The sequence below is a fragment of the Dipteris shenzhenensis genome, chromosome 18 (genome assembly GCF_047967505.1).
Source record: "Dipteris shenzhenensis isolate YYH24624 ecotype China chromosome 18, Dip_SZ_1.0, whole genome shotgun sequence".
NCBI classification, from domain to species: Eukaryota; Viridiplantae; Streptophyta; class Polypodiopsida; order Gleicheniales; family Dipteridaceae; genus Dipteris; species Dipteris shenzhenensis.
The window spans coordinates 53,702,367-53,727,819 of NC_141613.1; the positions used below are offsets into that span (position 1 = coordinate 53,702,367).

A 25,453-nucleotide genomic window follows, 5' to 3' on the forward strand; every position below is an offset into this window, starting at 1 on the left:
CTTTCTTCGATGACATCATTGTGTTCTCTAAAAATGAGCAGGAGCACAGGAAACACCTCACTATTGTGTTTCAAGAGTTGAAAAGACACAAGCTGTTAATAAACGCCAAGAAAAGTGAGTTCTTTATGCATGAGATTCATTTTCTCAGTCATATGGTGTTAAAGGATGGATCCTGCAAAAGTTGAGGCCATAAGGAGTTGGTCAATTCTAAAAAATCTGCATGAAGTCAGAAGCTTCCTTGGGTTGTGTTTATACTATCGGAGGTTTATAAAGTACTTTGCAGAAATTGCTTCTCCCGTGCATGCTTTACAAAAGAAAGCTGTACCGTTTCGCTGGGGACCAAAGGAAAATGCAGCTTTTGAAGAGCTGAAGCAAAAGTTGTGTTCTGAACCCCTTATTATCTTGCCAGATCTTGCAAAACCCTTTGCTGTAACTTGTGATGCATGTGGGAACAGCATAGGAGGCACTTTGATGCAGGATGGCAAAGTGGTTGCATATGAGAGTAGAGTTCTCAAAGATGCTGAATTGTACTTGCAGACATACGAGAAGGAAATGTTAGCAGTGATACATGCTTTGACCACATGGAAACATTACCTTCTTGGAGCTGATTTTTATGTGTAGACAGATCATCAGTCACTTAGATATTTTCTCCCGCAGAGAAAATTACCAGAAAAGCACATGAGATGGGCTAACTTCTTCTCAATGTTTCATTTTCAAATTGTACATGTGCCGGGTAACAAAAATGTCGTGGCTAATGCACTTTCCAGGAAACCACAGCCTGAAGCAGTCTCCAAGAAGCCCAGTGTTTCAGCAGTGAGCATTGCTTACAACAATGTGTTAGATGTGATGAAAGATCAGTATGTTAATGATGCTGATTTTTCAACTATTTATGATCAGCTTTCTGATGGTCAAAGGCATGATTACTATATGTTGAAAGAGGGTTTCATTTTGATGCATGGACGACTCTGTGTCACTGATCAGATGCGACAGAAAGTCATAATGGAAAGTCATGCTCCTCCATATACAGGACATAGGGGAATTACAGCAGTGGAGCAATACTTTTATTGGCCATCTTTGAGGAAAGATGTGGAAGAATATGTGAGAACATGCATGGTTTGTCAAAAAGTAAAGTTTGACAGGCAAAAGGCACTTGGGTTGTTACACCCTTTGCCTGAATTTTGTGTTTGATCTTCCACGTACTCCTACTGGACATGATGGATTGTGGACAATAATTTGCAGGTTTAGCAAACAAGCCCACTTTGTGCCAGTAAGAAAGAAAATTACAGCAGATCAAATGGCCAAATTGTTTCTGTAGCATGTCTCCAAGTATCATGGGATGCCTGAATCCATAATCAGTGATAGAGATCCGAGGATGACCAGCCTCTTTTGGAGAGGATTGTTTGAAAATATGGGCACTACGCTGAATTTTTCGTCATCTTTTCACCTCAGTCTGATGGACAATCGGAGCACGAAAACTCTACCATCTTGGATATCTTTAAATGCTATGTCTTAGACCACAAAAGCAAATGGGAGCATTATTTGCAGTTGCTGGAATATGCTTACAATAATACGGTGCACATATCCACAGGTAAAGCACCTTTTGAAATAGTGGAAGGTGCCAAGAAGATACCTCCCATTTTACATACAAAAGAGAAAATCTTCGAAGCTGATCGTTTTGTGGAAAGCCTTGAAGAGGCTTACAAGAAGATCAAATATGCCTTGCAAAGAAGTCAGGACAAGCAGAAAAGAGCAGTAGATAAGCACCGCAGGGAATTGGTATTCACAGAAGGTGATTGGGTTTTTCTGCGTTTTCAAAAGGCAAGGCTGAAAAATAAGAAAGGCAAGGAAAGGTTGTACACAGAGCTGAACATGCGTTACTATGGTTCTTTCCAGGTTTCTGAAAAGATAAACGAGGTAGCTTACAAGCTGAAGTTACCTCTGCATTGGAAGATACATAATGCCTTTCATGTGAGCTTGTTAAAGCAATATCATGGAGATGTTCCCGAGGATTTACCTGATGAGGTACAGCCTGAAGTGGAAGAACAAGATGAACTTCTGGTCCCAAAGCAGATTCTGGCACACAGAGATAGAAAGCTCAAGGGTAAAGTTATCCGTCGCTACTTCATCACTTGATGCAAAATGGATGGAGGATTTGAGCAGTGTATATGGATGGATGCATGCCTCTCCTAGCCATATTTTCACTGTCTTTGTATACTATAGCTGCGGCTTTCTTGTATACTCTTTCATGCTATATTTCATGCTCGCTCCTGTGTTTTGGGGCAGCAAACTGTGGTTTTTTGTTTCAAGAGAGGGGTATGTCACGGGGGCATGAAATTCTAAGTACTTTAATGTACTACAAGACCATGACAACTTTGGTTTTAAAAGTCCAAGCGTGGGCTGAATAATGTGTAATTAAATGCAGCATGGTGCCTAGCACATAAGCGTAATTAATCCCTAGGCCCAAAGGCATTCCAAGGAATTAAAAGAGTGGTTGTTGGGAAATGATGATGTGGCATTTTAATGGGCCCCCTAGAGGGCCATGTACCTTCAGTGGCCATTCCTTACCCTTGGACGTCTGTGAGGACGAGATGCCATTCCATCATTATGTGAACCTCAAGCGTGATGATGCCCGTGCGTTCAAGGGTGGCTGAAACAAAAATTCCACTTCAAAAGATGTCAAGGACAGGCTCAGGGTGGATAAGCTTAAACGTGGACCCCCCCCCCCCCCCCCCCCCCCTAATGAGCCAGAGGAATGGCTCATGAACTTGTAAAATTACTTCCACTTCGATCCCAAACAAGATGAGAAGTGTATCATATTTGCAGGACTATGCTCACACATGTTGGCGGTACATGAGGGACTCGCCACGGAGGCCAACCATGTGGGCATAGTTCAAGGAGTTGATGGGTGACCACCTTTATATGCCTGCTAGTATTGGAGCAATACTTAGCAGATTTTTATTTAGTATCACAGACTTGATTCATTCATGAGTATTTGCAGGGTTTTTTGAGGATTCCCTCTTTGTGCATGACATATCTGAGAGGGGAAAGTTACCGTGTTCCATTCAGGGCTTACATCCGCTCGTGGTCTCCAATGTGATGCCCCAAACCATTGAGCAAACTGCCAAGCTCGCTGAGGTATTTGAGCCCAATTAGGTACAGGATACGGGCAGCACATGTGGATTGCATTGGAGGCTGATAAAGAAAAGACCCAAGATGCTTGAGTGACATGACCGAAAGGCATAGCAGCCCTGTTTCCCAGGTACTCAACAATATGGGACAGCAGAATGCCTTATGCAAGGCCTTACAGGCATTTTGATGCGAAGCGAAGAGAAAGCCTAATGCTGTAGCAGAATCAGACCATACCAGAGCTGTCACGGACAGTAGAAAGAGGGCGAATCTATGCTTTAAGTGTGGCAGGAAATGGACTATCGAAGCATAGGGAGGTATGCAAATGAGGAATGCCAAGACAGCCAAACTTAGTATGAGCATACGGCTCTCAGATGATGAGGAGTCGGTAGAAAAAGAAGCGCAGGTCAGTTTTGAAGACTTCAAATTTGCATTGACTCCCTATGTTGGTATGCCCTGATTTCTCACAACCATTCATTGTGGAGGCAGATGCTAAGTGCAAAGGTTTGGGGGCTGTTCTAAGGCAAGAGCATGGTGTAATAGCTTTTGAAAGCATAATATTTGATGCAAGCTCACCTACCATGTTTATGATCAGGATTCAAGAAATATTGGCCATCCTACATGCCTTCAAAAAGGGTCATTACTACTTGTATCGGAGCAAAATCAAAGTCAAAACTGATCATAGAACACTCAAATCTTTTTTTATGTAGCCCACCTTGTCAGTTAAGCAAAGGAGATGGTTGGCTTGGGTGCAGTCCTATGATTGTGACAGAGTATAGAAAGGGAAATAAATGTGGTTGCAGATGCTTTGTTTTTGAAATGGGCTTGCATACTGTCTGCAACCTCTACAAGGTTTTGATAGGATACATGGTATTCAAGAAGAGTACATGCAGAATTCAAAGACAGCAGCCATCTTTTCAGATTTGCAGGAGCCATCATGCTAGGATCATCCTGACTTTTAATTGTGGTGCAAAAATTTACTTGGTGCTAGACTTACGAATCAAAGTATAGTCAGCTGTTGTTGACGGAGATGCATTCTTCCCCTACAGCAGGTCATATAGTGTCACAAGGACGAATCATAGTATAGGCAGCTGGTGTTGAGGGGGATGCATTCTTACCCTACAGCAGGTCATATAGTGTCACAAGGACGCATAAGATATCACCCCTAGCACAGCATACCATCCTGTCAGTCTGAAAGGGTGGACGGACGGGTGGAGGAATATCTGAGGCACTTTTTGTTGGAAAGGTCACCTCCCAATCTGCAAGTGCCCATATGAGGAGAGCATGGGGGAGGGAGACCTAGGGCATGTGCCCAAAAGAAAGGGAGAGAATGGGCTGCCATATGGGCAGCACCTCACAGGGAAAAGGGCTGAAAGGGCTGACACATGTGGACAGCAAACAGCAGCCTGGCAAAGGTGCATCATGGCGTGGATATGCGGGCTGGAACAGGCCCCTGATAGAGGCGTAGAGGTGGCAGAAAAGCCCTGGCAGATGGCACAGCATGAAAGGCCTAAACGTGCCTGCAAAGAGCCGTGGCAGAGGCGCATTAATGGCGGGTGTACCAGCAGGAGTGTCGGCCATCTTGGAGGGGCTGGTTGAGCTGGTTGGAGCCAGCCAACCAAGCCTTATATAGGCAGACAGAAGGGGCTGGGACCTTGCCTTGAAAGGAGGGCTAAAGCCCTTGGAGTGTGGGCCAAAGGCCCTGGAAAAGAGAGCCCCAAAAGGGGCATTTTATGGCAGACCAAGTCGGCTAGGGAGGGGCTGACTGAGTCGGCTATTTGCCCCTCCCCTGGTCGGTTTTTTGCAGCAGGCGTTGGGCCTATAAAAGGAGGGCCTCCAGGCCCTCATTCATCATTCAACAGCTCAGCCATCAGAGGAGCAGCAGGAGCAGCTATACTCACACCCTTAGCCCTACATCCAGGAGGCAGAGGAGAGTAGGAGTTGCTGCAGACAGAGTTCATGTAGGGCTGGATGGGCAGCAAGGCGTTTGGATCTGGATAGAAAGTCTACAGAAGCTGAGGTGGAGCACGCAGGCTCAATTCTAGAGATAGCCGGCAGATAGGAGAAGGATCTTGTGGTCAGATAAGAGGACCACACCATTGGTGGGACTCTGGATCTATCTCTTTTGTATTGTGTCCATAGCGTTGGACGGAAATATATTATTTTGGTGTCTTCTATATTTGGCTGGTTCATTGTCTATTGATGAGTCTGCACACCTATGCTATGCACATAAGTTGAAGAAGTTTGTGACCCCACACCACACTATGTGAGCTCTTGGGCTATTCTATTAGTCTTCCGCTGTGTGTACCCTCTGTTGGTTTATTTCTAACATGGTATCAGAGCCCAAGTAGGAGGCTTATAGGTGTGGGAGCCTGAAAGCAGGGACCTTGCTGAAGGACGACCCTGATTCTGAAGCTCTTGGGAATTGACTTCCACGACTGGAGGACAGTGCCCTTGCGAGAGGAGGGTGACTGAGGTAGAGTCAGGTGCGTTTAGAGTTCTAGTCTCCTGAAGTTTGAGTTAAATTCTCACAAGTTGTGCGGAAAAAGATCAAGAACTTTGGAAAATCCCCATAATTTTGGGAAACATTGGATGTACAGGAAGAGATTCACCATCTTGTCTGCTAGCTACCTCTATAAACAAATCAACCAATACACCTGCATTGGTTTGCAAAAAACTGATACATGATGCTACAAAGGATAGATTAGAAAGCAAACACTTCCAACTAGTCACTCATCTAGAAATCCTCAACCAATTGGTCAAAGAGATTACACAATTCGAAAATCCATTGCACGTGATACGTGCCCACACACATGCACATGCATGCATGTATGCACTCATACACACATGCACACATGCATGAAGGCATTTTTGCTTTCTTTCACCATCCCTAACTTTGGAGGGTTTGGGAAATTGGATGGGTCAAATTACCCGATCTGGAAGGTGAAGATCTGGAAGGTGAAGATCCGGAGTCATTTAGTGGCTCGAAAGCTGTGGAAATTGACAACAGGAGTGGAGGCGAAGCCGGAGGATATGATGAACAAGGAGGGGAAGATATTCATGCCAGTAGATGGAGAGGAGCTCGAAGCTTGGGAAGACATAGATGCCCATGTCCTAGCATTGAGCATAGGGACTACGGGGGGCTCTGTGCTTCCTCACATCCAGATGGCCGAGACGTCAGTAGAGGCGTGGGTCATTCTGAAGGATCTGTACGAGACAGACAACACATCCCGGATCTTGCTTCTTCAGCATCAGCTCTACAACCTAGATATGGATGAGGAAGATTCTGTACATGAGCACTTGACGAAGGTCAAGGTGGTAAGGGATTAACTGGCATCGGTTGGTCAAAAGGTGGGCTCGTGCCATTTGGCCTTGATGGTACTGAGGAGGCTACCTTGGAGCTTTAAAAGCTTTGTAACGACTGTGACAGCAGGACAGAAGACCAAACCTCTGACTTTTGAGGAGTTGGGACCATTACTGCTACAGAAAGAAGCTAGGGAGAAGCTCTACAACAATGCCAAAGACGACAAGGTGTTGCTGGCAAAGGATTACGCTGCCAAAGGCAAGGGCAAGCCTAACAGTGGCAAGTCCAAGAAGGATGACTCTGATGACGAGGACACTTCCAAGAGGAAGCAGAAGAAGAAGTGCTTCTATTGTGACACGCTAGGTCATTTTGCAAAGGACTATAGAAAGAAGAAGGCGGATCAAAAAACAAGAGGAAGGAGTTGGACTTAGATTCTAGGGTGACACAAAAGCCAAAGCAAATGTGGTGATTGAAGAGTTGTTCTTGGTGACATCTTTGCGTTTAGTGAGGTCAAATATGCTGACCTAGAAACCACAGTGATGATGTCTGACATCGAGATGTGGGTCGACGAGGAGTCAGAGACCTTTGTGAAGGTGAAGGACAACAAGGAGTGCTTGGAATCTTCCAGGTGCGTAGCTGCTGATACTGACACGAGGGTGGATTCCATGGAGTGGCCTGGGGTTTCATGTTTAGATGGATGCTGTACTTCAGAAGGGGACAATACAGGATTACACAGGCTATTGGTATGTGCCTCGATGAGGTGCATGGTTTGCTTTCAAAGCAAGCATACATGCAGTACGATGATCTGGTATGTACTTGATGTCCTTCATTTGAGCCTTTATAGCATGCTGTGGAGAGACTGTGCTCTTCATTTGTCTCGAGAAATGCGAGATTGGAAGGAATTGGTCTTTTTTGAAGGCAGAAGGGGAAGTGTGGGTGCTTCTTCAAATCTCGGACGCAGATTGCTGGAAGGTGATGGACAAGGTGTATTGAAGCCAGAAGAGTACCTGCTTGAGAGCTCAATGAGGGTTCGTGGTCCTGCTTATCAGGATATATTCATTTGTTGCGGACCTTGCCAAAGGAAGGATGGATTGAGACAGACCCTCAGAGCATGATGCGTGGAAGACTCCAGGTTGTTCACTCATTATGAGGGGGACAACTGGAAGATCGTGGCGGCTGGATTGCTCGAGTTGGAAGTCAAGAATGTGACTGAAGGTGGTGCTAGGAGGTGCTACTAAAGATGGACTTGTGTACTTGGATGGTGTGCCGAAGCGGAACCAGACCTGGTGGAGCAGGAGCCACTGGATGAAAAGCTAGGAAAAGATTTCGACATTGAAGTGTTCCAGAGGACTACGACCCGGAGTCACTGGAGCATCGTCATCGACGTGTTGGCATTGGGCTAAGTTGCGGTCTGCTTGTATTGTGATAATTCTTTCTATCTTAAATGGTGCATTGCCCTATCAGCTAGATTTAGATTTAGATGCTTGTTGGGGAGAGACTAAAATGAAAACGTTTATAGACTTCACAAGCAGTTGTAGCTTGAATGAAGAGATTTTGGACTATCTTTTGATTAGCCTTCTCCTTTAGTGCTAGCCTTCGTCATGGCTGAGTCTGCCCTTCACCTCCGAAGTGCCGACAGAAACTCAGTACGAAGACTTTGTATAAATGGATGCTCAAGTATGTGTGGGTGTGTGGATTTGTATGTGTGAGAGCATATTTTTATACTATGGTCTACACCCACTGTTGGGCGCTGATGACGTTAGTGGGGATGTCATAGTAGCTAGTCCCTGCTATGCATGATGGAGTTTATGGTTTTTAACCTTGTGAGTGACTACTGCACTATGTTGTGTTTTTAGAGGATGAGTTTGGGAATGTTCGTGGATTCATCTAGGTATATGTTGGTGAGAGGGGTTGTTGGAAAGCTCACCTCCTCATCTGTAAGCCCCCATATGAGGAGAGCATGGGGGAGGGAGACCTAGGGCATGTGTCCAAAAGAAAAGGAGAAAGGGGGCTGCCACATGGGCAGCACCTCACAGGGAAAAGTGCTGAAAGGGCTGACACATGTGGACAGCAAACAGCAGCCTGGCAAAGGTGCATCATGGCGTGGATATGCGGGCTGGAACAGGCCCCTGATAGAGGCGTAGAGGTGGCAGAAAAGGCCTGGCAGATGGTGCAGCATGAAAGGCCAAAAGGCGCTTGTAAAGGGCAGGCTATGGGCCTGCAAAAGAGCCGTGGCAGAGGCACATTAATGGCGGGCTGGTTGAGCTGGTTGGAGCCAGCCAACCAAGCCTCACATAGGCAGACAGAAGAGGCTGGGACCCTGCCTTGAAAGGAGGGCTAAAGCCCTTGGAGTGTGGGCCAAAGGCCCTGGAAAAGAGAGCCCCAAAAGGGGCATTTTGTGGCAGACCAAGTCGGCCAGGGAGGGGCTGACTGAGTCGGCTATTTGCCCCACCCCTGGTTGGTTTTTGCAGCAGGCCTTGGGCCTATAAAAGGAGGGCCTCCAGGCCCTCATTCATCATTCAACAGCTCAGCCATCGGAGGAGCAGCAGGAGCAGCTATACTCACACCCTCAGCCCTACATCCAGGAGGCAGAGGAGACTAGGAGTTGCTGCAGACAGAGTTCATCTAGGGCTGGACGGACAGCAAGGTGTTTGGATCTGGACAGAAAGTCTACAGAAGCTCGAGGTGTAGCACGCAGGCTCGAGTCTAGAGATAGCTGGCAGATATGGAGAAGGATCTTGTGGTAAGATCAGAGGACCACACCATTGGTGGGACTGTGGATCTATCTCTTTTGTATTCTGTCCATAGCGTTGGATGGAAATATATTATTATGGTGTCTTCTATATCTGGTTGGTTCATTGTCTATTGATGAGTCTGCACACCTATGCGCGTAAGTTTAAGAAGTTTGTGATTCCACACCCCACACCACACTGTGCGAGCTCCTGGGTTATTCTATCGGTCTTCCGCTGTGCGTACCCTTTGTTGGTTTACTTCTAACATTTTTGCCATGACATCTAGAGGTCGTGGGATAACGTCAAGTGGGAATGCCTGCCTCAATTGCAACATGGTTGTAAAAAATCAATGAGCACGAGAAGGTAGAATAAATATGCAGATGAGCATAGGAGAAACTTGGTTTTCAAGGAAGAGGATTATGTGCATTTTACATCCCCACAAAAATCGTTATGCTTCATTGAAGGGTAATACCAACATGTAACTTACTCATCGGTATTATGGCCCTTATAGGATCATCGGCAAGATTGGTTGAAGTAGCGTATCAATTGGAGCTACCTTGCACCTCCGAGATCCACAATGTGTTTCATGTGTCTTTGCTGAAACTAGATGTGGGCCAACATTGCACATTCTCCGAGAGTTGCCACCTATGGGTGAGTAAGGCCATTTCCTCTATGTTCCCGATGCATTGTGGGTTTTAGAGATAGAGTACTTCTCAACAAGGTATACATTGAGTAGCTTATCAGATGGTAAGAACTACGGAAAGATGAACAAGCATGGTAGTGAGAGCATTGTCCAAGAGTACCCCTTTCTTTTAGAAGGCTGATTAGCTACACTTTGCTGTCTCATCACCCTTGTGTGACAGCCAAAGCATGTAATTTTGAGGGCAAATTTCTATGGGAAGGGATGGCTGTAATGAAGGGAGAAAAAGGGACTAATGTAGGAGTACTCTAGTGAGAATTAGAGGGGATTGTGGAGGGGACTATATAAGTCCAAACCACCAGTTTTGGCTGTGACGTTTAATCTTATGCCCTCCCTACTCCACGTTTGTGCCTCTGTGTGTGTGTGTGTGTGATATAGTTAACCTTGGTAACCTTGGCAAGACCAAGGTTACAATCTTCAACACTTCACGTGCTGTATTTCATCGACATCGCTTCACTTACCGAGGAGAGCTGGTTGAGATCGTGCAGTCATATACCTATCTAGCAACAGTCTTTGCAAGGCCAATTTTCACGATTACTCATGTAGCTAGGGAATGACTCACACGAGGGCAAGGGTCTCTAGCTCGTTTAGAGAGACAACGCTTTCAGGCACACTTCTAGGACCCCCTAATGAAGGGATGGCTATTTGGCACACTTGTGAGACCGACAGCCATGTATGCGGCACCCTTTTGGGAGAGTGACCTATCAACAACTGAGTGGTAGAGATTCGAGACGCTACATGTGAGTATGGGGTCCAAGATGATTCGAAGTAAGCCCTCAGTCCCTCATCAGGTCACACAGGCAGAGGTTGATATGACACCGCTCTAAATCGATGCTATTTTCGAGACATTGACATACGTCCGCAAGGTTTGGTTCTTATCTTGCTTGAGACTACCGAGGTTGGAACTAGAGTTATCCAGACAACTAGCCTCCAAGAGATGAAGATGAGCAAACAAACGACACAGCCAAACACATTCATGAAACACATCGTGGAAGTGATTTGCTTGGATGCACCACTATCAAACTACCATGTGTTCAATGTCTCATTGACACTGAAAGTGCCTGCATCCTTCGAAGGGTCATAGCTGCAAGTCAGGAAAGCATAAGAGTCATCCTCAAGAGTGGCTGTAGTATCTGGACCAGCCACTTGAAAATTTGAAATGCAAGACAAAAAGGCATAATCTTCTTCTACAAAGTTGGCTGTGACATCCGCTCTTTCATGTGCATTAGGGGCTGATGCATCTGAGACAGCCATACCATAATCCTTTTTCTTCTCCTTTGCTATTCTCTTCTTGCATTCACCAATGTAGTGACCCGGCTTCTTGTAGTAGTGACATATACCCTTCCTCTTTGGCTTCTCTGCATCAAGGATTTCCATCAAATAGATGTGGGTCTTGTCTCATCAGCTGAGGATCAAGGCAAGGAGAGCCATGGGCACACCTAGAGAGTAGCGGATTTGTAGGGTTGCAAACTAGTAGAGGTGGAGACAGAGGAGCTTTTCCTATAGACTTGCCCCGCTTACAATGAGATCCGAGGACGGTACCACTATCTCTTTCAGGAGGGACTTGGATTCGGGCCACTCTCCCGATCGATCCACTTCCATGACCAAGTTTGCGTTGGCCTCTATTTGATGGAGATGTAGTGACACAGAGAGTCCTTATTGTAGGAGGTGGCAGTGCCACAGGTGATAGATCGAGCACAACGACATGTTACCGACTTCTATGCTTTCGAGGCAGCCTCGGACACAGTGAGACAGAGGAGGAGATAGCTGACACGAGGGCAGCGTGTATCAATGGGAAGAGGCGGTGCGGAGTGATGGAGCTAGAGACATAGAGACCACACATGATGCAGACCAGAGCACGCACGATAGAGGTTCAGCTCATTCCGTGCTACTCAGAGGAGACCGTCTGAGCCGAGGTGTCACTCTTGACATGGCACATCGGATACAGAGATCACGGAGACCACTCTCCCCGCCACAACGAGAGACGACTCAATTTTCACAAATATGAGACATCTTCGCATCTCATCGAGGAGCCACCGGAATTACCCCAAAGTCCCTTGGATCTCACAAAAGATGCTCCTTTATGATTCAAGGCTCAAGAAAGAAACATATTTGGAATAATGAGAAATCTAATATTTATGGAAAGGAGATGGAAAAATCAGTCAATGAAATGGAATGGACACAACACATGTTATGAGATGGACCAAATGCTTTCTTAGGTTCTCAAGGAGTCAAGCAAAATACTCAGAAGAGGACAAGAGATGTAAAGGAATGCCATGCATTTCTTGGTCTGATAAAAATTGCAAAAAAGCAAGGCTGGCCTTGGTTTTGGCCTCACTTGAAGAGGACTCAAGGGAGAAAATATGCAAAAAGATGACAAGGAGGAACAAGACATTTCATAAAAAATAAGCAGCAAGAACTCTTTAAAAAGCTTAAGGTTCTAATTAAAAGTTTTTTGGAAACCCCACGCTAAGGGTCTTCACTTCAGATGTACTGCTTTTTTAAATAGCAGGTTGCTGAAGAGGTTCTCTCCCTTCGTGTGTCCATTTGTAACCATAAAAGAAACCCGTCGATCCCCCCAATGTCGACCTTTGAATCACAACTTGATCTTGAGTGAGACAACTTCACAGATCACAAGTCCGTAATCTTCAACAACGGCCAACGAGAGAGAGAGAGAGAGAGAGAGAGAGAGAGAGAGAGAGAGAGAGATGTATTAACGTCTTCGGAAAGCCTCGCGGGCCTATGAGACGAAGTACAAGCAAGAAAGCAACCCATACAATCTGCTCTGGGCTGAAGGAAAGGGCTCGCTAAGGCCCTTATTGAGTACTAAGCTAAGCTAATAATCTCAAAACTCAGACTTGGACAAGCAAAGCTAGTACTCCATTGACATATCCGGGTGGGGGTGTGGTCTCCGTGATCTCTGTATTCGGTGGGCCATATCAAGGGTGACACTACTGCTCGAACGGAATGCTCCTTCGAGGGTAGCAATGGGCGGGACCTCTATCATATGTGCTCTGGTCAAGGGTCTTTGTATCGCTGCTCTACATCGTCTCTTCTCGCAGATCCATGCTGCCCTCATGTCGGCTACCTCCTCCTCTACCCAATGTGTCGTGGGACTGACTCAAAGGCATAGAATCGGTGACATGCCGCTGTGCTCGATCTGCCTCCTGTAGTATTGTCACCTCCTGCTGTGTGATATGCTTCAACAAGGTGTGTGTGTGTGTGTGTGTTGTTGCATTTCCATCAAATAGAGGCCGATACAGACCTAATCATGGAATTGAATTAGCCGTGAGAGTGGCTCGAACCCATGACCCTTCTGAAAGAGGCAGTGGTGCCGTCCTTGGATATCATAATAGGCGGGGCAAGTGCATAGGAAGTACTCCTGTCTCCACCATTGTGAATGTGCATAGCTTGCAAATCCGCTGCTCCCTAGGTGTGCCAGTGGCTTTTTCAATCTCGATCCAGAGCTGATGGGACGAGACCCGTATCTGTCTGATGCCAATCCTCATTGCATGTGAGACCCGCCTGTCCTCTAGGAGTTGGGTCCTGATAATCACTCCATCTTCTGATACTCTTAGGAAGGACCATGGTAGAATTGGACGTTGGTGGGGAACTCCGGGTTCCCACCCCAACTTTGCGATGTATAGAGCTGGAGTAGACCCCAACCGCATGATACGGTTGATCTCATCCTGCGGGATCCGGAGGCACGGTGCATCCAAGCTATACTAAAAGGGGGGGAGGAGGTTTGAGCAGCATGGTTGTTAAAACATTTATGCGTGCGTACCAAGCTGTGCTATGCCCCCTCTTGGCTAGTTGTCTGGACGAGTAATGCCAACCTCGACAGCCTTGAAATAGGTGAGGCCAATACCCTATGTAGATATGTCACTGTTTGAAAGATGGCATCAAGCTGAAGTGGCCTCACAGTGAACTTTGCTTGTATGATTTGATGTGGGATGGAGGGCTTACTCCGAATCATCCTAGATCCCATAGTCACATGTAGGCTCTTGAATGTCTGCTAGTCGATTGCTGGTAGGTCTCACCCCCAGAAGGGTGCTGCATACATGGCTGTCGACCTCACAAGTGTGTCCATTCCTTCATCGGGTGGTTGTGCAAGTGTGCTTGAATCGAGCCAGGGCTCCCTACCCTCATGTGAGGCATGCTCTAGCTGCGTGAGAGAGAAGTTAATGTCCATGGGAGACTAACAGGTCTATGGGACAGCACCAAAAAGAAAACCATCTATTACATTTGCTTATGGAGGGCACATGGCAGCTCCCAAGAAGTGCAAAAAGCAACTTTGGTTATTTAGAGTACCTACATAGTAGTCCGAAAAACATAATTAGCCCTACATCAGCTTAAGACATAGAGTCTTTTGGTTTAGAGTTAAACTCTTCGATGAGTGCTATGACTTCACAATATACTGCCCATTTTCCATCCTTCCTAGCAGCCTTGACCTTGGCTAATTCCGTTGCCTTATTCTTCAATTAAGCTTGTGTGAGTTCCTCTCCTCGGTTATCCATACCTTGGTCCCTTTCAACTTGTAAGATTGTTGGGGAAGCTTGATCTGTAAATCTCGTGATTTAAGCATAATGGTAGCATGTTCTCTAGGGTGCTGGATATTAATTGCTCTATCATCATCATCATCATCCTTCCATTTAATGCCAGGCATGGCTGCTTTAACATGTGCTAAAGTCTCACTCAAGAGTCTTCCTCTTTGTATCAGCCTCCAGGGGGCCCTCCTACCTAATCTTCAGTGCGTTGTCACGTCTGGCTTCTTGCTCCTTGATCTTTTCCTAGATATCAGTTTTACTTGCCTTCATATCAACCTCCACAGTCACTTCTTTCTTAATTGTTTGTACTTCAGTGTGAACAAGATCTTTAACTATAGAGACTAGTTGAGGGGTAGGGGGAGATGCCTTGCCAGCTTTCACTACCTCATCAATTACCGCTTGCTTGCCATGTCCTTCAAGGACCTGAAGTTCAGCTGTCACCTTTGCCAACTGCATCTTTAACTTTCTCACTTGCTGGATGTTGAAAATCTGTTCATGCATACGATTCATACCTCCTCGGTAAGAAAGAGAGATGGATGGGATGTGTTAGCACTTAGCCCTGGTATGAGCCTTGTAGGTCAGGTCAACTCTATGAGTTGACTTGGGGGCCATATAGGACACCCTTTGTATTTTGCTCTTATCCATTTGAGTAGTACTACGTTTTGCCCCAGCTTGTTTGCTTTGCGCACTCCACTCCCGTTCCATTGCTTCTTGCACCCAACATTGGTATCAGAGCAGGTTCTCTTGCTCCTACCTGCCTTCCCTCGTGCTTTCCTATTGCTCCTACTTGCCATTTTGCTCCAGCTCAGTCTGGTCCCTCATTTCATCGCCAGAAACCTGTTTTTTGAGCAGAAAAACAGTCTAGTGGCTGTTTTTTGCCTTTTTAAGGTCTGATCTTGACGTTTTTTGAAATTTTTGAGCTACTCGCATACACGCGACCCTGTCCGGCACCATGTCGCCCATGAATTTTTTGTTCGTACAGTTGCACGTACGTCCGTACGACCGTACGGACATGTACAGACAGATGTGTGATGCTGCCAGGAATCCGTACGACTTGTCAGAAGTTGATTTCGAGCTTTTTTGGGCTGCTTTTGGAGGTTTTTTGCTCAGATCTGGACTCTTTTCAGTCATTCGGTCCTTCCTCCAGGTGCTCCAACCTGCTCTAGCACCATTTGGTTGAGATTCTCTCCCTTTTGACTCAGATCTGTGTGGTATAGTTGGATTTGAAGCTTCTCACCCTCTTTTATGTCACGCTTGCACACATTGCAGTGACATTGAGGTGATTTTGCTCTATAGATTGGGGTTTTTGTGTCACATTTGCAGATTTTGCAGTGACAGTTGCTCCTTTTGGTCACATTTTGGGGCTTTTGCAGTATTTGCCCTATTTTGACTTCATTTTCACTCCGACATTGGGGAATTTGGATCTATTAATGGCAGATTGCAGGATATTCTTGGATTTGCAGGTTATTTTGTCACATTTGCTTTATTTCAGCAAAATTTGGGGCTTTTGGTCATTTGCCTTACCCCAAAATTTGACAGTTTTGCCCTTCCAAAAATTGGGGGTTTTGTCAATTTTGTTGATATTTGCAGTGACATTGGCTTGGTTCAGCCAATTTTGGGTGTTTGGTAGACATTGCATGCAGGAACATTGACATGTTTGTCCCAGGTATCAAGAAGAACCTTATCTCCATTGCAGCCATATCCTTGAATGGCTTTCGGGTTCTTTTTTATGGTTATCGATGTGCCATGAATGACAACCGGTACGATGAAAGTATAGTACTTACTGTCTTGGCTATATCATCTTGATGTATATGACAAACAGCCTGCTATGGAGGCAAATTTGGTGGCTGAATCTGTAATTTCAGATTCCCACTTATGGCATGCGAGGTTGGGTCACCTCAACTGCAGAAGCTTGGTTAAAATGCATTCAAAGGACATGGTGGTTGCTCTCCCACCCATGCATGCACTAGCTAAACATTTTTGGAGGAATGCTTGTTGTATAAGATGCACCGTTTCTCATTTCCAAAAGATGGGATAGTTGGTGCATCCAGGATTCTTCACCTTGTGCATAGTGATGTGTGCGGGCTGATGCGGACAACATCTCTTGGGGGCTACGTTTACTTTTCTACCTTTGTGGATGACTACACCAGATTTGCTTGGATATATGGCATGAAGGTCAAATCTGATGTGTTCCCATGCTTGAGACATTGGCTTGCCATGGCTGAAAATGAATCAGGGCACAAGCTCCTTACTCTATGCACTGAGAAGGGGGGAGAGTACATGTCCCATGAATTCTCTGATTTTTTGGCAGCTCCGGGTATTATTCATCAATGTATAGTGCCTTATACTCCAGAGCAGAATGGGCTGGCAGAGAGGAAAAATTGGTCAGAGATGGAAATGGGCAAGCACATGCTCAAAGAGAAGTCTTTGTCAAATAAGTTTTGGTTGGATGCTGTCATGTGCTCCAACTATGTGCTCAATCGGGCACCCACAAAGGCATTGAAGACTATCACACCTTACGAGGTGTGGCACGGTCGCAAACCTGAAATTTCTCATATACGGGTGTTCGGGTCATTGGCTTATGCTCATGTGCCATCTCGGATGAGGCACAAGCTTGAAGACAAAGTTGTAAAATGCATATTCATTGGTTATAGCGCAGAGAGCAAGGGATACAGGTTGTATCAGCCCAGCACGGGCAAGGTCATTGTCAGTAGGGATGTTGTATTCGCTTAAAATGTGCCTTTACCTTGGCTGGAATGCAAAAAACAGCCTACTGTTGATTCCTCAGATGTTTTTGATAGATTGCTGCCTCTCTTTTAGTCGCCCACAAATCCAGAGCAGTCAGTGTAGAGTGTCATGCCATACATTTCTACCAGTGCACATCCTCCTCCAATAGCTCCTACTGAGCCTGATATGCCTTTAGTTGATGATCAAACAACAAAAAGCAGTCCCGAGATGGCTTTTGGACACACTCAAGGACAGCAAACAAGCTGAGCCTTTGCTAGTCTGCACTATAGGTGCGCATAAACAGAGGCATGACAACTATTTGGCTGTAGATTTGGTTGCTACTGCTTGCAATGAGGAACCTTTATGTCACAAGGATGCCTTGTACAGCAAGGAATGGATGGATGCCACCATTCATGCAAACGACACTTGAGAGTTGTGTGACTTGACTGCAGCCAAGCGTGCCATAGTCACAAAGTGGGTCTACATGGTGAAAAGGAAAGCTGATGGCAGTGTTGACCGCCTCAAAGCCCGGTTGGTTGCAAAGGGAAGTAGCACGGCATTGGCTTTGAGGAGACCTTTGCTTCCACATCACACATCACTACTATTAGGTGTGTTATTGCTATGGCATCTCATCGGCATTGGGAGGTTCATCAGCTGGACATCAAGGCCGCCTTCCTTCATGGTGATCTTTAGGAAAAGGTCTATGTAACGCAGCCACCTGGTTTTGAACAATTGGGTTCTGAAAATATGGTTTGCCGGCTTAGAAAATCCCCTATGGATTGAAGCAGGCACCCCGGGCATGGTATGCAAAGATCCATGCATTTTTGATAGGCCGTGGCTTTCAGAACAGCCCAACCGAGGCCACTCTTTATGTCTGTAAGAGTGCATCAGAATTTTTAATTCTGATTTTATGTGGATGACATGCTTATCACTGGGCAAGATATGGATATAATTGCAGATTTCAAGGCTGATTTACAGTCAGTCTTTTGCCATGATAGATATGGGTCGGTTGCACTAGTATTTGGGCTACAGTTTGCATATGTTGAGGGTCGTATAATGATAGAGTCAGTCTAAGTATATTGGACAGCTCCTAGATCGCTTCCAGTTCGAGGATTGCAAGTCAGTTTCTACTCCATTGGAGCCTAGCTTTCGTTTCTCCTCCAAAGATGGAAGTCCGCCATTTGATGCATCCCTTTATCAGTAGGCTGTTGGTTGCCTTATATACCTTTGTCATACCTGGCTTGATCTTCAGTATGCCATTTTCCAGTTAAGCAGGTACATGCACAATCCTAGTACGCAGCATTGGCAAGCAGTGAAGCAGGTCTTTCGATACTTGAAGGCCATGCAGCATTTGGGTTTACTCTATGGTTCAGAGGCCCCACTTGTTTTGCATGCATTCACGGACAACAATTGGGGAGGATGTTACGACACTAGGGTGTCACACAGCGGCAACTGTTTTATTGTTGGAGCCTCGTGCATCTCTTGGTTCAGAGGCCATGCAGCATTTGGGTTTACTCTATGGTTCAGAGGCCCCACTTGTTTTGCATGCATTCACGGACAACAATTGGGGAGGATGTTACGACACTAGGGTGTCACACAGCGGCAACTGTTTTATTGTTGGAGCCTCGTGCATCTCTTGGTTCAGCAAGAAGCAGCCTACAGTTGCCACATCCAGTTGTGAAGCTGAGTACAGAGCAACTTTCACAGCTACAGTAGAGTGCGTTTGGCTTCACAAGTTACTTGCAGATCTTGATATCGTTCGGCCCGAGTCTACTACGATCTACACTGACAGCCAGAGTGCTTTGGTGGTTGCTAGAAGCCTAGTGTTTCATGCGCGCACAAAGCATATTGAGGTCCACTATCACTATGTTCGAGAGCAATTGCTTGGGGGAGTCTAGTTGTCCTATGTTCCCATTGAGGACAACTCGGCATATCTTTTCACGAAAGCTTTACCACGGCCTAAGTTTGAGGCATTTCGACATGCTTTACACTTGGCTCCTTTTGTTACGTGAGGGATCACTCTGTACATATCATAGGTTGCTATATCCCTCTGGGACGAATATGTGCAACCATGATGTAGTTTCCAGGTATTCCTGAGATATTTCCAGGATACTTCAGCCATACCATGGAGGGGGTTTTGTTAGCACTTGGCCATGGTAGGTCAGGTCAACTCTATAAGTTCTTTGGTCAAAAACCATATGGTTGACTTGGGGGCCATATAGGCCACCCTTTGTATTTTCCTCTTGTCCATTTGAGCAGTACTATGTTTTGCTCCAGCTTGTTGTTTGCTTCCTGCACTCCACTCCTGTTCCATTGCTGCTTCCTGCACCCAACAGGATGGAGGAGATTTTTTACTTTTTAGGAACAATGCCAAGCAGCCTACAAGACTGGTCCGAAGTTGTTCCCAGGATCCAACACACACACACACACACACACACACACAATGACAAGACCACAACATGATACCAATAAGAGAGAGAGAGAGAGAGAGAGAGAGAGAGATTTTTCTGACTTTCTGAGTGGGCAGGTTGTGTACCTAGTCAATTCGGGATCTGAAGCAAATGACATGGCGATGATGATGGCCAGGCTATACACTGGGAATTATGACATAATTGCTTTACGAAATGCCTATCATGGTCTGAGTGCTGCAACCATGGGAGCAGCAGGATTGCATACGTGGAAACACAGTGTTGCACAGGTTTGCCTTTCATAATTGATTTGAGCATAGAGCTTCCTGATAGACATTCTGTGAAGTATTTAGACCTCTGAGATCAGCTTTATATTTCCAGAAATGTTCTACCCTATAGAAATGTGTGGTCGTGGAGAACTTTGCAGGGCTTTGGAGTGCACCATGCGTTGAATCCTAACCCTTACAGAGGGATATATGGAGCCAATGGACAGCAGTATGCTGAAGATGTTGCTGACGTGATAAGTGCATCTACACCTGGTCGTGTGGCTGGTTTTATCGCAGAGACTATCCAAGTAAGCCTAATGCCTTTGTCTGTTTTTAAGCATGCAGCACGTGAGATATCCGTTGAAGCTTTAGCATATTCGTAAACATAATGCTATCCAAGTAAGCCTAATGTGGTTGTCTATTTTAAAGCATGCAGCACCTGAGATCTCCATTGAAGCTTTAGTAAATTCGTAAACATAATGCTACGTATGTGTCAGGGAGCAGGTGGAGCAGTGGAACTTGCACCAGGATATCTTCCAGCTGTATATCAACTGATAAAGAGTGCTGGAGGTATCTGTATAGCTGATGAAGTGCAAACAGGATTTGGTCGTACTGGAAGTCATTATTGGGGATTCGAGATGCAAGGTGTCCTGCCTGACATTGTCACGATGGCTAAGGTTGGCCTTGTAATATAGATTTTCCCCTGGCTTACAGCTAGAAAAGTGCAAGTCTGGTGTTATCTGATTGTAAAGTTAGGATTTTTAGGATTTGTCAGAGTTATGTTAAAGTTATATCAGATCTTCTATCTTCTGGGCAGGGCATTGGAAATGGTCTTCCATTGGGTGCTGTTGCAACAACTCCAGAAATTGCAAGTGTTTTAGCTCAGCGCCTACATTTCAATACTTTTGGAGGAAATCCAGTTTGCTCAGCAGGAGGGCATGCTGTTTTAAAGGTACTAGACAAAGAAAAGCGGCAAGAGCATAGTGCCGCTATAGGTGACCATTTACTCCGCCAGATCCGAAATCTTCAAGAAAAACATGACAGTACGTTCCTGACTGGACATTCGTTCTACTGGAAGCTGTAATCAATTACATATTTTGTTGGCATTATCATGTTTTTCTCTGTGGGGCAGACTTCTTTCTACAATCCCTTTCTCATTGATAATAGAAACAGTGATGATCATAAGATCCTTAAGGAATTTTTATTTTAGTGCATCTACGTGTTCCCTTCGTAGCTTTGATTGAACCTGACTCTTTGGTGTGCAAACTTCCAGTTATTGGAGATGTGAGGGGTAAAGGTCTTATGATCGGAGTGGAGTTAGTGACAGATAGACGAACAAAGTTTCCAGCAAAGACTGAAACTGCAGATCTGGTGGAAAAGATGAAAGGTATGTCAAAATGGTGAAAAGACCTCTTATGTGCTCCCTTTCACTGCTGCTTTCTGCTTGTTTGGAGTGCACTCTTTTTGTCCTTAATGTTATTTGGGCTAACATGCTCGCAGATTTAGGAGTATTGGTTGGTAAAGGTGGTTTACATGGCAATGTGTTCAGAATCAAGCCTCCCATGTGTTTCACGAAAGAAGATGCAGGTATTTTTCTAAATTTGCACATTTGTCGTGAAGCTGTTCACCTCCATCTCCCTGCCAGTATACATTACAGGTAGCTTTGAAAACAACAGCATTGAGAATGTGGAGTCAGGATAATCATACAGGTTTGCTGATTGGTATTGCAATACTCTCCAAGATTCTGACACTCTCTACTAATCTTGCAGATTTTCTGGTAGATGTTATGGACTACAGCATGTCTAAGCTTTAATGTTCCATTTCTAATTCAGGATCTTGTAACAGGAAAGTAATATGGGATTATTTAAATGAATATCTGGCCGCTGTATATACTGCCAGGTGACGAGGACAGAATGACACGTTGTAAAATACAGTGCATAGAAGATTTGAATGCTCTCAGATCTTGAAACAAATTCACATAGATTTTGGCTTTCATTTTTCTTATGGAAATGTTGGATCTTTCACGTAATAATTTCAATGTTTGGCTAAATCTCCGTTTTCTTCAGTCGGAGCTTTCACAGCAAGATCAGGTTTCTGAAATAAATCTCAGCTTCTATGATAAATATTGTTTGTTTGTTTGATGCATATGCAGTCTTGTGGCTCTTATTATTAACAAACAACTTAGTAATTTGTTCTTGTCGTAAAATGGAGTTCCTTTTGTTGCCTATGAGACTCATTCTTTAAAGAATCAATTGATGACAATAATTTAAGGTCTACTCATTCTTGTGAGATTCCTCTTTGATTTTTCTTTACATTTATTTCAAGGGGACCACATGGCACACTTTCGAGCTCAACAGTGATCCCATCCCTTCTTTGATATAGCTTATGAAATACTAGCAACTAACTTTGTGCAGACAGCGAAGAAACTTGGATTTTGGAGCAGAGGATAAGTCTAGGTGTTTCAGCTATTGGGTGTAATTTTTGAATATACAACTGAAAATGTTTAAGTGATTGCCTTGGTGAATACGGAGGGAACTATATAATAATTGCCAAGTAAATGGATGCTGACTGTCGGCAATTTTTGTGAATTTGATCTTAGAGAAGACATAGGTAGACTTTGAATGGCTTAAACTTTAATATGACGTATTAATTAACCTTTTGTATTATCAACATGGACTTGCTCATGCCCATTCAATTACTCAATTTGAATCTACATTTATGTCCTTGATAATAATTATGCAATAGAAAGGAGTACGATTAATTGCATGAGCCCATATCAAAGGTGGTACTTACGTGAGAGAAATCTTGTGTAAAATGTCCTTAATAGGGACAATTTATGTTATTGAAAATTGGTTCATGCATAAAAAAGCAAAAGGTGATAACTTAAAAAATGTAAAAAATGTATCTTGGCTAAGGCGCAACCTTTTGTTGGGATTTCAACCTAAGAGATTTAGCCTAAATTGTGCATAAATACAACATAGGTAGCATTAGAGAGGATTGAGAAGTTGTATGAAATGTGAGTTTATGCAAATGTGTGTGGTACACTTGGAAGTCGAATTGCCTCTAGGAAATTCTAAAGTTTTGTTAGGGATGTGTGAAAATTTGGTAGAAAACTAATGTCAAGTGGCTTTGCATTATGAGAAGGTTATTTGAGAGCGCTCGTACGTGCATGCGCGCGCATGTGTGTGTGAGAGAGAGAGAGAGAGAGAGAGAGAGAGAGAGAGAGAGAGAGATTGGTAGCTTAGCTCGGAGAATCACATGGAGTCATGGTTATGCTACGTACGTGAAACAAGTATCAAGTGTCGTACACTTTTGAATATGTCAAACAATCATAAACATTTAGGTCATGCCTATCGAATTGTTTCTTATGAAAAGTATTCTACACTTTGAATATGTCAACTCAACTTGGAGAATCACATGGAGTCGTGGCTATGCTACATACCCGAAACAAGTATTGTACACTTTTAAATATGTCAAACAATCATAAACATTTAGGTCATGCTTATAGAATTGTTTCTTATGAAAAGTATCAAACACTTTAAATATGTCAAACAATCATAGACATTTACATCTTGGTTATAGAATTATTTCTCTTGAAGACAACAATAAAATAAAATGTTGTGTTAAAATAAGTATACCATACTTTCTTCTAGTCATAAATAAGACCAAGTTCAATCAGGATTGCTTCCCCCCGCTTTTCTTCTTTTTTTGAACGTTCTCAAAAGTTATAGAGTCAATGTCCTAAAGTACAAATAAAGTTGAAAAGAACATGGGAAATCTAAAATATACAAACTTGTTTTCAAGGTTGATGACATCACTCCTTGAGGCAAGTAAAATTTCAGAACCGTATGTTCTTTCAATGGGTCTTCAACAATGTAACTATGCATCTGAGGAACTTAATGGTTTTGTTGAACAAATAAAAATTGTTCTATCATTGCTTGATGCTTTCTAGCTAAATGAAATGAAATAAATTTAAAAGATGTAAGCTCATAAAGTTTGTATTGATTAGTGGAGAAATGAGGAGGGGAGGTGTGGAAACGCAAGGAGAAGGAGCATGATCAATGAGGAAGTCTTGTGGCTTCATTCCATAGGTGATGAGCATAAGGTCTACCTTCTTTTGAAGCAATCTTTATCTTCTCTTCTTTGTTGACGAGATCACCAACACCTTTGATTTCTTCAACATTCGAAGCTGTAATTATCTTATGCTTTTGCAATGACGGACAAAAACGAGATATTTGTGATTGCAATCTCTCTCTCAAGCCTCCTATATATTGTCAATGGGCATGGAATGTTGATCCCATGGTAGTTGGCCATAAGCTATCTAAATCCATGAGCCCAAATTCAAGTGAAGAGTTTCTTTCCAAACTCTCTCGAGTTGAACTCAGCCTGGATGACCATGTGGGCACTGGGTACTGTTCAAGCGGTTCACATTCTTAGCGAAGATGTATGTACCCTTCGATACTTCTCTAATCGGGGCTCATAGATTATTGAGAGTTTAGATTGCTACACCGTTAGCAAAGCTAAATTTTTTCCTCGGTGGACACTGATGTAACCAAGGACAAAGTGGAGCGATGTCCCTCCCCTTTGCATGTTATGCAACATTTAGTTTGAATCCACCTTTCATTTGTTCTGGGCCTGCAACACAGTGCGTCCGATATGGAGGCAGATTATTCAATGGCATGCTAAGCATCGAATTTTTCCTTGCATTGAAATGGAAAACAACTTTGCTTGGCCATAAGGGAGACCTCAACAAGTTTTAGTATCGGCTTTGATCATTGATTAGAGCGTCAACAATCTAGTAAGATGCCTAATGACCTTTCTTAGGAAGTAAATCCTCTAAGACTTACATTATTTTGAATAAAAATTTTCTCGAGAATAAAAACAAGAGAGCATTAGTGTGCATAAGCACTAGCTTTCGTTTAATAAGAAAGCTGTGATAATTCCTCATCTAGTTACTTTATTTCAAAAATAGTTTATGGCTTATTATCTAAGATTCACATCTGTGAAATATAAAATTGGCTCATGGCCACATGCCATGCACTATGCGAGATCTTAATTGGTATCTTTATATTAATTCCAATCCCTTGGACTAGTTTAGTCACTTGTACTTTAGTCGCCAATTACGTTAGTTGTTAACGATCAATTGAACGAATCATTGAATCAACTAACTCCAATATGTTTGTGTTCAAAGTACAATAATCAAGCATACGACCATTAACACTAACAACATCAATATTAACATGAAATTACCAATAATAGTACATATTCCAACCCTCCTATTCACCTCTCCTATTCCAACCCATTAATTAATTAGTTTTGGTGTATGGAGGCTTATTTAACCTATGTTTATCTATGTCTTAATTTATTTATGTTTTAATTAACCGATGTTTCTTTATGGATTAATTTATTTAGGCATTAATTAACCTATGTTTTACCATGGCTTAATTTATTTTGTGCATATACTAGTGTAAGGGGGGCTTCCCCAAATGTTCAAGAAAAGAATTGAACCCAAAGCCTACTTTTTGACAAGCGTGAGCCCTACCACTAAGTTATAAAGTAATATTATATGGCTCTTTCCTTATAGTAGTATTATAAACCCTCCCTCATCCCCCTCCCCCTTTATGCCCTTCATAAGTGGTTCCC

At 44.0% G+C, this 25,453-nt stretch overlaps 1 protein-coding gene across 1 annotated transcript in view; it reads left to right on the top strand.

Annotated features, from left to right (window-relative positions):
* LOC147891423 (alanine--glyoxylate aminotransferase 2 homolog 1, mitochondrial-like) overlaps positions 1–21,871 on the top strand; it is a 32,536-nt gene extending 10,665 nt beyond the window's left edge. Inside the window, exons 3-9 of the mRNA XM_087389387.1 lie at positions 19,664–19,834; positions 19,972–20,118; positions 20,308–20,487; positions 20,628–20,853; positions 21,084–21,197; positions 21,311–21,397; positions 21,580–21,871. Of these exons, the coding sequence (XP_087245513.1) occupies positions 19,664–19,834; positions 19,972–20,118; positions 20,308–20,487; positions 20,628–20,853; positions 21,084–21,197; positions 21,311–21,397; positions 21,580–21,623 (969 nt within the window). The 3' untranslated portion in view covers positions 21,624–21,871. The remainder of the gene's footprint in view (positions 1–19,663; positions 19,835–19,971; positions 20,119–20,307; positions 20,488–20,627; positions 20,854–21,083; positions 21,198–21,310; positions 21,398–21,579) is intronic.
* Positions 21,872–25,453: the final 3,582 nt, after the last annotated feature.